At 44.8% G+C, this 14,045-nt stretch overlaps 1 protein-coding gene across 2 annotated transcripts in view; it reads left to right on the top strand.

Annotated features, from left to right (window-relative positions):
* LOC147625528 (uncharacterized) overlaps nucleotides 1-13,612 on the top strand; it is a 32,633-nt gene extending 19,021 nt beyond the window's left edge. For both annotated transcript variants that reach the window (XM_086817024.1, XM_086817027.1), the window contains exons 12-13: nucleotides 11,328-11,530; nucleotides 11,608-13,612. In XM_086817024.1, coding sequence (XP_086673150.1) covers nucleotides 11,328-11,530; nucleotides 11,608-13,046 — 1,642 coding nt within the window. In that variant the 3' untranslated portion in view covers nucleotides 13,047-13,612. The remainder of the gene's footprint in view (nucleotides 1-11,327; nucleotides 11,531-11,607) is intronic.
* The last annotated feature ends 433 nt before the right edge of the window (nucleotides 13,613-14,045 follow it).

Raw genomic sequence — 14,045 nt, forward strand, 5'->3', positions numbered from 1 at the left:
CTGCAAGTAGCTTTCTCAACCAAGCTACCTCACATGCTGTACTCGGCCTCTGTACTCGGCCTCTGTACTCGATAGAGCAACCGTAGGCTGCTTCTTGTTGCTCCAAGTCACAGCAGCACTCCCCAAAGAAAACATGAATCCACTGGTAGATCTTCTATCTGAGATACTATCAGCCCAATCAGCATCTGTGTACCCATGTACACATATCTCTGTCCCAGTCTCATAGAATAGTCCACAATGCAAAGTAGACTTCACATACCTCAGTATGCGTCTCACTGCATCCAAATGCGGTTTCCGTGGAACCTGCATAAACTGACTCACCAACCCAACAGCATAGCTCAAATCTGGTCTGGTGATCGTCATGTAGATCAAACTTCCTACTATGCGTCTGTACATAGTAGGATCCTCCAAGATCTCTCCTGAATCTGCACTCAACTTGCCATTCTGATCCAATGGCACAGAAATAGGCTTACAGCCTGTCATATCATACTCGGACAACATGTCCAAGCCATACTGTCTCTGCAGTAATCCAATACCATGTGGTGACCTAATCACCTCAATGCCCAAGAAATATCTGAGCTTCCTCAGATCCTTCATCTCGAACTTCTGTCTAAGCAAGATCTTTACATCAAAGATCTCTGCATCATGGTGCCCCCTAATGATCAAGTCATCTACATAGATGACAACAAGCACAACTCCTCTATCCCCATGTCTCACATACAATGAGAAATCTGCATTGGCTACATGAAAGCCAATAGTGATAAGATATTCAGAAATCTTGTCAGACCATGCTCTTGGTGCTTGCTTTAAGCCATACAAGGCTTTCTTCAACCTGCAAACATGCTCGGGGTGACCCACATCCTCATAACCAGGTGGCTGCAACATATACACCTCTTCTTGCAAATCTCCATGCAAGAATGCATTCTTTACATCCATTTGATGTAAAGACCATTGCTTTGACGCAGCCACTGCTATCACAACTCTCACTGTTGCTATCTTGGCAACTGGGCTGAAGGTTTCCTCATAATCAATCCCATATGTCTGCGCATATCCTTTGGCTACCAATCTAGCCTTGTACCTGTTTATCCTTCCATCACTGTTATGTTTAACTTTGTACATCCACTTGCATCCAATGGCTTTCTTGCCTTCTGGCAATTGCACTAAATCCCAAGTTTCATTTCCATATAGTGCATCCATCTTCTCATCCATAGCTTTCTCCCAACACACATTTCCAACAGCCTCATCAATGCATGTGGGCTCAACAACCTGCACAACCTTTGCCATATATGCATAGTGATGTGCCACATAACCATCATAGGTAAATCTCTGCACAGGGTTCTTCACTCTACCTGATCTTCGCAGCTTTTCATTCATGGCTTCCATAGCCTTCTTTACACCAGGTGTTCTCATAGCTGGGATCCCAAGCTCCTCATCAGGGCTCATATCTGAGCCACTAGACTCTCCATCAACATGAGAATGCCCTGCAGAAATGTCAGGCATACCAAGGAGCTCAATCACTTTCTCTTTTCCTTTACGTGATGTAGTAATCACATTTGCAGGGCTGGTATTATGACGCAGCCTGCCACTCCATGGTCTATCAATAGACCCACTAGATGAGGACTCTCCTGGTCCACTCAAAGACTGTGATTGCTGACCTGCATTCTGTGCAACCACACTTCCACTCACATCAGTCCCAACAGCTTCTTTTTCAGCAGCATACCAGCTGCTCATCTCATCAAAGGCAACATCCCTGCTTACCCTCAACTCACGTGTAGTAGGGTTATAACACCTGTATCTCTTTTGCTCAAGGGAGTATCCAATAAACACACATTTTTTAGCTTTTGGATCCAGCTTAGTTCTCAGCTCATCTGGCACATGCACATATGCAATGCATCCAAAGACTTTCAGATGAGACAAATCTGGTTTTTTGCCAGGAAACCTCTCCTCTGGAGTTACATCATGTATGGCTGCAGTTGGAGTCCTGTTCATGATGTATACTACTGTAGAAACAGCCTCAGTCCAATAGCAATGCAGCATATACTTCTCTTCCATCAATGCTCGCGCAATCTCAGCAATGTGCCTGTTTTTCCGCTCAGCAACTCCATTTTGCTGCGGAGTGTATCTACATGTGAACTGTCTCCGAATACCATTCTTCTTCAAAAATTCAGAGAACTCATTGGAGAAGTATTCTCCCTCTCCATATGACCTTAGGCACTTGACATATTTCCCTGTGTGCTTTTCAACCAAAACTCTGAAATTCTGAAAGTGAGTGAACACCTCACTCTTCTCCTTCATGAAATATACCCACACTTTCCTTGTGTGGTCATCAATGAAAGTCACATAGTACCTGCAGCCTCCCATAGATATGGTCTTCGTAGGACTCTATACATCTGAATGCACAACATCTAGTGCATTTCTGCTCACATATCTGTTTCGTGGAAACACATGCTTTGTTTGCTTTCCAAATTGGCATGCTTCACAGATTTTATGCATACCTTCCACTTTAAATTTTGGCAGCCCTGTCACAATTCCTTTTGTCTGCATAGACTTCAATCTCTGCACATTCACATGTCCAATTCTTTTATGTCATATGTCTGTGTCTGCAACAATTCCTGAATCATTTGCAAACATCGCAGCACTCATTTCAGGCATGTCTACATTCAACGTAAACATTCTGCCCACTCTGTTGCCTTTTGCAACCAACCTGCACTTGTCTTTGAAATCTTCAACATAACACCCATCAGGGTTAAACCAAACCTGCGAACCCTGCTCAATCATCTGGCCAACTGAAACCAGATTCTTTGTTATGTTCGGTACATGAAGTACATCTGCAAGGTACTTCACTTTGCTATCCTGCATAGACAATGGCACATCTCCAACGTGGGCAATTGGATGAGCAGTGTCATCCCCTGTTTCCACAAAACCTGGTCTTTCCGGGTTTTTCATCTCCTTGAACCACTCCCCATGACTCGTCATGTGGTTCGAAGTGCCTGAATCCACATACTATACATTATCTTTTTGTGCTGCATCAACATTTTCAGACATGGCATTCACAACATGCTGCATAACAAACAACCTTTCATTATCCTCATTATTTCTGCTTGAGGATGCATAGTTGTTTTGCTCCACTTTCCCATTTTGCATGTCAGCCTGTTTCTTATAACATTCTGACTGCACATGTCCAGGCTTACCACAATAATAGCATTCACGTGCATCATTATATTGCCTTTGCCAATTTCCACGACCTCTTTGACTCCCCCTGCCTCTGAATTTGCCTCTTCCACCTGCGTGTTGTTGTTGTTGTTGATTCTGGGACTGTTGTTGCTGCTGCTGGCCATAATTCTGATTACCTGTTCGGCCACCTCCTTGACCGCGTCCACGGCCTCCTCTACCTCGTCCTCTTCCTGAACTCGTGTAGAAGGCCTGTTGCTCTGAACTGTTTTTGCTTTGTGAGGACTGTTGATCTTCACCCAAGTTCTTCTCTTCGATAATCAGCATAGACACCAAATCTGTAAAGTTGGGAATGTTTTCTCGAGTCTGAATAGACGTCTTCAACGCCTTGTATTGTGGCCCGAGACCACGTAGACAGACTTCCACCTTGTCATCATCATCTACTGACACACCAATAGATGCAAAGGATTCCACAATACTCTTTATCTTCAACGCATAGTCATTCACAGACATGCTCTTTTTCTCCACAGTATGAAGTTCATTCTTCAACTGTAGCTTACGTGCCTTGGTATTTGTTTCATAAAGCTTTACCAAGGTGTCCCGCGCCTCCTTGGGGGACTTGGCATCCTGAATGTGCCCAATCATGGTGTCCTGTATACTAATGGAAAGCTAATACATAACCTTCCTGGCTCCTTGGTTCCAGTCTTTAAACTCTTTTACATCTGCAGAGCAGTCGGATTTATATCCGGTATCTCCAGTGTCTCTTCATGCTCACCTTCTATGTAGTCCCAATAGCCTTTTCCCATATGGGACTGTCCTCAGGCGCAGCAGATTTGGCTGCGGATGCTGCGCATTCTGCCCCCCCTCTCTCCAGAGGGTTTGTATACGTGGGGTGCCGTTGCTTGGTCGACCTCGTCGGAGCCTGCTATCGGCTATGAGACGGAGCAGGACTGCCAAGCCATCATATTCATTAGGGGCCAACCTCGCCTGGTTCCTTCACCGGATTTCTCGTCCGCCGGCTGGACACAGTAGAGGGATCTACGATGGGAGCTCCTCAGCAGCCTCACCATCTGGTTCGCCTGGATTGTACTGATATTTGTACTTTTCTACACCTAGGGAGAGTCTCTCTAGCTGCCTTGCTTGGATCTCTGCTCTGTTTTCTTATGAGCAGGAGAGGATCTTTGTAGCCCTTCGGGCGTTTTTATATAACTAATGAAAGGATCTTTTCTCGAAAAAAAGAGAGAATAAGACCATTATGGAGATGGCCCGTGCTATGCTTGAGCATTCTTCATTACCTCGACGTTTCTGGGTTGAGGCGGTGTCTACTGCTGTCTACATTCTGAACATGTCTCCTATTGTTGCTCTTCCAAATAAAACTTCATATGAGGCTTTCCATGGTGAGAAGCTCTCTGTTGTTCATTTCCAGATATTTGGTTGTTCGGCGTATGTTCATGTGCCTAAGGAGCATCGCTTCAAGTTGGACTTGAAGTCTCAAGCCATGACTTTTCTCGGATACACCACTGTGTCCAAGGCATATCGTCTTTATGATCCTCAAGCCGACAAAGTAGTTGTGAGCCGTGATGTGGTGTTCGACGAGACTCCTACATCTCCAGAGGGGGGTGGTGAGCTTCTTCTTTCTCTGCCTCCGCCTTCGCCTCCCTCTGCTTCTGTTACATCTCTAGTCGTGGATTCTCAGTTAGATGATGATGACTCTGCTCCTCCAGCGAGTTGGAGCAGAGCTGTGCCTCGATGGTGCTATTAGACACTTCGTAATTTTGGGTTACGTGAGCTTTCTTCTGCTCCTCCGCCTTGTTCTCTCAGGCGATCTTTCAGAGTTACAGGGAAACAAATTCATGAGAGAAACAAGTTTGTTAGCTATGCTCTTATGTCCTCTATCATTCATGGTCCTTCTGATCCTCTACTTCTGTGGACGAGGCTCTTTCACATGAGCCTTGGCGTCGTGCTATGCAGGCAGAGTTGGATGCTATTGAACGGAATGGCACTTGGATTTTGGTTCCTAGGCCACTGCAGCGTAAGGTGATTGGCGTTCGTTGGATCTTCAAATCGAAGTTCTGAGCTGATGGTAGCTTGGACAAGCACAAGACGAGGTTGGTTGCCAAGGTTTATGCTCAGCGCCTTGGAGTCGACTTCGATGAGACCTTCGCTTTGACGGCCCGGATCACACCGTTCTTGCTCTTGCAGGACATCATAGATGGCCCGTATTCCAGATGGACATCAAGTTGGCTTTCCTGAATGGAGAGCTTACACAGGAGGTTTATGTTGATCAGTTGCTGGGATTTGTTGTTCCAGGCAAACAGGATCAGGTGTATCGGTTGAAGAAGGCTTTATATGGTCTAAAGTAGGCTCCGCAGGCTTGGTACCAACGGATCGATGAGTTCTTTCAGAAGCTTGGCCTCTGTCGTTCTCATGCAGATTCGAACCTTAATATCCTCCTTGAGAGGAGGTTGATTGTTATCATTGTGGTCTATGTTGATGATCTCATCTTTATAGGTTCTTATTTTGCGCAGATCCGTTCAGTCATGGATGCTTTGGAGACAGAGTTTGAGATGACGGAACTTGGCCTGCTATATTATTTTCTTGGCTTTGAGATTTGGCAGAGTTTGAGATGACCGAACTTGGCCTTCTGCATTATTTTCTTGGCTTTGAGATTTGGCAGACCTCGAAGGGCATTTTTTTTTCTCTTAGTTGAAGTACACACGGGATATACTTGATAGATTTCAGATGACTGGATGCAAACTAGTATCCTCTTGTTTGGATACTAGTGAGAAGCTTTCTCTACTTGATGCTTCTCCAGGGATTGATCAAGGACAATATTGGGTTCTTGTCGGTTGTTTGGTTGGGTTGACCTACTCTCGATTGGACGTGTGTTTCGCAGTCAGATTATTGAGTTCTTTCTTATCTAAACCCTGTCAGCAGCATTGGCGGTGTGCTCTCAGAGTTCTTCGGTACTTGTGTGGCACTTTGGACTTTGGCTTCTTCTATGGCCAAGGATGTACTCTTTTTGGATGGTGTGATTCAGATTGGGGTGCAGACCCAGATACTCGGCGTTCGACCACTGGGTCCAGAGCTATTTCATGGAGCTGTAAAAAGCAGCCTACTGTGGCGCATTCGTCCACAGAGGCGGAGTATCGTGCGGTTTGTTATGCTACATGTGAGGCGATTTGGTTGCGGAGATTAATGGAGGAGCTTCGCTGACCTCCTACCATTCTACTCTTCTTTGGTGTGACAATTAGAGTTGCATCGCCATCGCCATCGCCATCGCCAAGAACCCTGTGTTTCATGCTCCTACGAAACACATTGAGATACAGGATCACTGTGTTCGTGAACGGGTTCTTGCTGGAGATTTGCGTTTGGAGTATTGTCCTTTAGCGGAGAATGCAGTAGATTTGTCCACGAAGCTGGTTTCTCAGGCTTCCTTGGCTCCTCATCTTCGGCTTCAGAGGGGGTGTTGGCACATTCCTCCCCAGTTTCTGTCCATGTTTGGTGTCCTTTTGGTCCCTTTTGCATGGCCCTTGATTGTGGGCTGGCCACCCCTTATTTACATAATTTTTTTTGGATTTTTCCAAGCTTGGATGCATTTTCCCAAACGTCTAGCTTTATCATGCCTAGTCGGCCAGTTGTAGCATGTCCAGTTGGCCATCTCTTCCCACCTATAAATAGGTGGGCTGGCCTCTCACTTTTGTATGTTGCCTAGTCTATCTTTTGCTCCCTCACTTATGAGACTACTTTTGTCTCTTGCTTGGGACTATATCACTTCCGTATATTGAGCATAGTTGCTCCATCTCTCTCTCTCTCTCTCTCTCTCTCTCTCTCTCTCTCTTGCACTCTCTACTGAGCACACTCTAGTGCTTATTTGCTTCCGCTTTGTGTACTCTTTCAAACATGCCTTGCCCTCTTTCAAGAATTTATTCAGGAACAATCCACGGGCTTTTCCAAGCCAGGACCAATACAACCAATGAATATAATATCAAACAAATATGTCAATGTAGAAGTTCGGGTCGAAGTGGGTGTAGAGGCACAAGATCTTTGATGACGAGCACGTTGCTAGGACCCACAAGAGTCTCTCACCGTGCTAGTACCAAATCCAAGTCCAAGTCCTAGATCCAAATCCAAAGATATCCAAGCTCACATAGTTGATGTGTGCAATAAATGAAGTAATCGCTGTTTTCAGAAATTGGCTAGCACATGGGTGTTGGCGGCGGTGCTATCTGCAAACATCATTGCGAATTAGGTGGAACAGGGCGTTGTTGGTTGGTGGTGGCAGTCGGAGCTGTTGAGCAGAAGCAGGCGGAACAAGGCGGAAATGGACAGAGGGTAGGGCGGCGTTGAACAGAGCAGAGTGGCAGCGGCGTCGGCTCATTTGGCAACAAGCGGTAGAATAGTGGAGGAGGAAGATGATGAAGATGATCTTCTTTGAGAGGCTCCACACTCTTGATAATCTCCACCTTGTAGATGATCCATCAAGGAAGGCTCTTGCTTATTTTATACTTGAGGGAGGCCTTGCTTTTTGCCAATAGTGGGCCAAGGTTTGCTTTTTACTTTTTTCACTGCTCTCTCTCTCTCTCTCTCTCTCTCTCTCTTTTGGGACTTTCGGTAAAATAACAAAACTTTGGTTAAAGTTCTTTAGTTATGCTTTTCTAACTTCAGGGCTTTGCTTTTCGGCCTTGGAGTTACTTTTTGGAGAAGCGGCTTTTAGCGTTTTGGTTTGGCTGTTTTTTCCAATGTGCCCTTATCTTGTAGTCAACTCAGTTTTACTTTTTGCTTTTCCTTGCTTTTTGACCAAAACTCATGCTTTTTTATGAGGCAAATTCAAGATCCCTATTCCAACGCTTTCATCCATTTGTCCATGTGTTCGAGCATGAGTTCCATCATGTGAAAAAGAGCTAGGAGGGCCAAATAGTTTCACAAGCAGGGAGAGCACATCGTGGAGGGAGCTTGTATTTGCCATGATATCTATAGAGCACTAGCCAAGATTAGCACTTGGCTTTTTGAGGGTAGGAAGCCGAAGCCTTGCCTCTCTTTAGAGAGTGGAGGAGAAAACTCATGGAGGTAGCTTGGACCTCACTCGAGGTGATTGAGACACAAAGGATCAATTACCATTGCCATCCAAAGGCCTCCTTGTAGACTTATAGATTTCTTCAATTCCTTTCACCTTCATGAGGGTACACTGTCTCAAAAGCCTAAATGGGATGGTCCAGTAAAATCCGTCTGATTTCCATTGACTTCTATCAGGTTCTATTCTTAGCCAATCCTAATCCACCCAAGTAACAGAGCTTGCGATGAATCTGTTAAATATTAATAGTGATTAATGTGGAAATAAACAAGTGCTAGGTGGTTGAGTACACTAGCATTGAATGCATACCTTAAATAAAGCTGTTCCAATGTGTGAAAAATTTCTATTATGTACAAGCCTCTTGTGTGGGAACATCCTCTTAAAAGGCATATGTGGTGGCATCATATTTGGCATATGTGGTGGCATCACACTTAGCATATGTGGTGGAATCATATTTAGCATATGTGGTGGCATCACATCTAGCATATGCTTTAGAATATGTATAATGAGGTCTCTCCTATAAAAAGCACCATCTTGTACTTTCTCAATCCCTTTAAGATTGTGTTGATCTTGTTGATTATCATCTCTCTCTCTCCTTTCTCTCCACTAGTGTGTGGTTGCACTCTAGGTGTCAACCAACGTTTGGTATTAGAGCCAGTGCTGTTTCGTGGAGCTTCATGCTTTAGAGCCCATCGCTTGTAGTCAGAGCTCATCGCTGTCGTCTTAGAGCTTGTTGCCAGCCAGATGGCTAGTGCTAGTGCCCAACGAATCACTGCCACTAGCCACTTCTTGTAGCCAGCACCCTAGTCGGTCCGCCTTTTTTCTTGATGCTTGCGCCCAGTGTAGCTTGTGCTGCTCTGTTGCACCTTCATGTCTTGCCTCAACCGGCTTTGAGACCAACTCAACCCACTGTTTGAGATAATTGCCTCGACCAGGCTTCTCCTCCAGCTCAGCTTTGTCCTCAACTCCAACTCAGCTTCGCTATCCCTTGGGTGTTTGAGGAAAAGAGGGAAGCAAAGGATCAACTTCCTTCAGCATTTTGTTCATCAAAGAGATGCACGCATGTTTTGGGGATTCTTGTTCATTAGTGGAAGTCTTGTAAAGCTAAAGCATCCATGGGCACTCTTGTTTTTGTGCAAAATACTCCTAGAGTCTCGTGTGAACTCATTCAAGTATACACCCTGTTTTTGGTATACCCCGGCGATCACATCTTCTCAAGGGAGGTTTTCTTCTTCTTGATTCTCTCTCTAGCTTTGGGAAATTTTGTACTACTGTGAGGATGTCACAAAGAGCTGCTTCCACTGAACTTTCTGGACCATGAACGCAGGTGATTCCATTGCTTATCATCTTACCAAGGTAATAGACCTAAAAGAAGAGCTGCTGAATATAGATGAGGTTGTTGATAACAGAAAATTGGTCACCACCTTTCTCAACTCCTTGCCTGAGTTCTTTCATACTTCTTTGAATCTTTCTATGAGAGGAGGAGACAATCCTATATCCTTTAAGGAGCTAGTTGGATTGCTTCTCCATGAGGAGTAGACAGAGATCTAGGGGTGATGTAAGCAAAGGAGACCAAGCCTACGTCTCCAAGGACAAAAGCAAAGTGGACTCATTACAGAGTGACACCAAGAAGAAGAAAGGAAGGTTACACTATTGCTACAAGCCTAGGCACCACATCGAAGAGTGTCAGAAGAGGCTTGCAAAGCTTAAAGCTGATGAAGATTGTGCAAACTCCGCTGCTTCTACCTCCGATGACAAGAAGCAGCAGCCAGAAGATAAAGTAAACCTTTTCCAGGATGATTGGGCTTTCTAGCCACATTATCACTACGGGGGGGGGAATGTTAAATATTAATAGTGATTAATGTGGGAATAAACAAGTGCTAGGTGGTTGAGTGAACTAGGATTGAATTCAGACCTTAAATAAAGTGGTTCCAATGTGTGTGAAAAACCGCGGCCTCTTGTGTGGGAACATCCTCTTAAAAGGCATATGTGGTGGCATCATACTCAGCACATATGGTGGAATCATATTTAGCATATGTGGTGGCATCACATCTAGCATATACTTTAGAATATGTATAATGAGGTGTCTCCTATAAAAAGCACCTACTTCTATAATGGATTTATGCTTTCCACTACATCTTGTACTTCCTCAATCCCTTTAAGATCGTGCTGATTATCTTGTTGATTATCATCTCTCTCTCTCTCTCTCTCTCTCTCTCTTCCCAAGTAGCGTGTGGTTGCACTCTAGGTATTAACCAGCCAGCAGAATCTGGCAATACAAGGGCAGTGGTCCCCCTAGCTTTGTGAGTTTTCTTGGAGTGCCCCTTCAACCTAGCTCTCCTGCAGGTAAAGCAGCTTGAGAACTGCACCCATCACACATCCCTCTTATTTTTAGTGAGGAGAGTGCTCTGATAGCATGTCGGAGGTGGCTATGTGGACCACCGAACACCCTTATTCACACATCAAAAATGGCGGAAGGGCACCCAGAATCTGCACACAAGGAGGCTGGTATGTCGGCAGCCCATCAGGCAGTCCCCTCCACATGCGCGCGCGCCGCGCGCATGCGCGCGCGCGCGCACACACACACACACACACACACGCGCAAAGTAAAGATAGAAGTAACAACAAATAAATAATAATATTACAGGTCCATGGGAAGTGATAAAGCCTGCCTTGGCCCTATTGGTCACATAGGCTACCCCTCCTTGGTCAAATTTGGCTCCATGTTTGAGAAACATGTGGCCAGGAATGTTCATATTGATTTTGTTAAATGAATTTTTACCACTAGAGTTTCTACAGCGCCTAGGCTCTTCTCCTTGTACACCTCCTCCTTACTGATGTCATCACCCTGATTGTGCCCCTGAAAACTACGGCGCATCCTGGTTTTCCATATCTATCGAAGAGAATAATTAGTGCCTTGTGTTAGTACTTCACTCATCTCAGGTTGTTTCCTCCGAATTAGTGCTAAGCGAAGTGATTGATTCTCAACTTGAATTTTTCTTTTAGTCTAGTTTATTTGATATTTGATGTGCCGTCATTTGTTTGCTTACTGTAGCATTGTGTGCTGCAACTGTGGCTGCAGGTGGCGTGATTTTAAATCAAACATGTTTTGGCTGGGTGCAATTGGAGGTGCCCTTATCTTTCTCCATTTCTGTACTCTAGGGTTTTTAAGATGGCGAACAAGGACCTCATTGAGAGGGGCTCTAGTGCTTCCACGATTTGAGCTTTTTCTTTTGATATTTGCTCTCCCTGGATTATGCCAAGCACTGGCATTTATCATCAGAGGTATTGCACAGCTTATCTTTACTTGTTTCACAAGTTTTGATTGCTTAGAAGCTAATCCTACTTTTTCTGGTTGCTAGGGGGTACAACCAGTGGCATTATAGTGGGTGTGATCTTACTCGCAGTTCCAGCAGGCTTTCTTCTATCAGTTGTTCTTTTCCTGTGTGTTGCTGTCTTTGTTGGCAAGTTTGTACAGTATTATGAGATCAGATGGCAGACCGACACAGATTCATTGCACAGGAGTGCTCAACTGTGTCTTGGTGTAAAGTCGACAGGAACATGGACTTGCAAGGACGGGTTGCCATCTACTTTTCTTTGGAGGTTTGGTTTGCTCTTTGAAGATCGTAAAGGCCCTCCGAAGCTTGTGATCTCGGACAGTAAAAACCCTAAGAGCTTGCCAAGGTGGATTGCCAGTGGTTCTCACGGCATAGGGAGAATGAAAGCTCTGAGCTCCAATGATGAGAGTGAGGAAGCAGTTGTTTCTAGGTCTGAAAGGATAATAGGAGTTGGAAGAGCATGCTACATTGTTCTGGATCTGGCTAGACGCGCATCACTTGGGCTTGTATTTGGAGCATACAATACTTCTGTTTATTCATGGAGTCAAGTCGGCATTGTCTTCGGTTTTACACTGGGACAACTCTTGTACTTGGTAGTTTTCAGGCCATACATAAGAAGAGGAGTGCAGATTGTTGAAACTGTAAGTTTGCTTTGTGAAGCAGTTATGTTTGCAACGGGTCTTTCTCTCCTTGCTGCGGCTCCTTCAGTTGAGAACCATGAGAGTGTAGGGATAATCATGCTGGCTCTACTACTGATTAGCTTGGTTGTGCAGTTGGTCAATGAATGGTATGCTTTGATGAATCAGCTGTTGAAGTTGTCACCTTCTCAAGAGCCGTCTTTGAAGCTGGGTGTTAAAATGCTCTGTCGGGGTTTACTGTTACCTTTTATACCACGAGAAAGGTGGTCTAGGTTCATTTCCACTCTGCCTGTGCAGCCTAAGACAGGTCTTGTGACGGTCGTCCAATCCAATCCTGAGATAGATTTGAAGCCAGGCTTGACATCACAAGGTGACCCTGATGCGGCCATGACGTCTGAAGCTGTGGTTCAAGCCTATGGTCCAGGATCTCCTTGCTTCATAGACCCCAGGACACCCTCTGTGGTTGCAATGGATTCTGCGTCTGGGGAGATCACCGTTGAACCTATACAAGGACAAGGACAACCATGGAATCAATGGAATGTGCCTCGAGCAATGCAAGGGAAGAGGTCAAGGGGTACTGCCAAATCTAGTGAGCTGAAGACTCTAAGAGAGCTGGCCAAGGCAAGCTTTCCAAGAGGCAGGAAGGAAGAAAAATTGGTAGATGTGGCTACAGCAGTGGGGTCATTCGAGCCAATGTCGAGCATAGCCAGCCCTAGTTCCCTTTTTGTGGAGCAGCAAACGCCTTCGAGAGCAGGTGGTGCCTTCGTAACAGAGGCATATTCAGAGGATTCCTCATCGGTAGATGACCTTGAAATCTTAGAGTAGTCACCTGCTCTGCAACGTACTGCCACTATTGCCCCTTCCTCTGTGAGAGCTTTGACAAGCTAACCGGAGGCCAGCCTGTCATTCAAGACATCTCATGGGCAGAGTAAGGTTTTGTACTGACTCTACCTTCTGCAACTCAAAATGTGGTTTCTCGATGCACATCAGTTCCCATAACCTGTAAAGATTTTTATCTACTTCAAAGTCAATTTTGATACGATGAAGAGAACCCAGTTTGATGGACAGTATATTTTGATTGCTCCATTATTTAAAATATCATTCTAATAAAGTCAAGTGTAGCATCTCAGCAAAATACCAGTTCAATGATGTGCAGCTGGGACCACAGCTCATGTAGCCTCAAAGCTCAACTGATGGTGCATTATGGAAGTTTCTTGTTTTTGCTATTGTAACATAATATACTCAGAGGAATTTGATAAACCAATCATTGGCGAACAGCCAACGGAATGTTGCTCATGTTGAGTTTTCCTTCCCAAGAACTCTTACCAAATAAATGGTTGAGCACAGTTTTGCAGTATACATAATACAAGGCTTGCCTGACATTGAAAGCAGTCATAATTGGCATGTGATATTAGGTCAACTTAATGACATAACATCATATTGCAATGAATAAACATGGTAGGTGGTTTGTGGGGTTCCGATGTAGTGTCATTTGTTGGTCTCATCACATGTTATACAGGCCCAACTGTTGGAACTTAATAATCGTTGACAGCATGTTATCATACCATAATGATATAATGTGGTAGGTGACGTGTAGGGTTCCAATGTGGTACTAAATGTTGGTCTCATCACAAGTTGTACAGGACTGTTACAAACTTAACTTTCCAACTGTACATCTTTCCTGCATTGACTTCGTGAACGTGATGGAATCCACATCCCTTCTGCGTGTCACGGGTCCCTTCTTTGCGCAACAGTGTTCATGGAGCTCCACTTATCAGCCCTGAATTGCAGTCACTCCACTTATCATCCGTCACTCGTGTTCAC

This window comes from Cibotium barometz, chromosome 23 (genome assembly GCF_041138505.1).
Source record: "Cibotium barometz isolate CiBa-2024 chromosome 23, ASM4113850v1, whole genome shotgun sequence".
Classification (NCBI taxonomy): domain Eukaryota; kingdom Viridiplantae; phylum Streptophyta; class Polypodiopsida; order Cyatheales; family Cibotiaceae; genus Cibotium; species Cibotium barometz.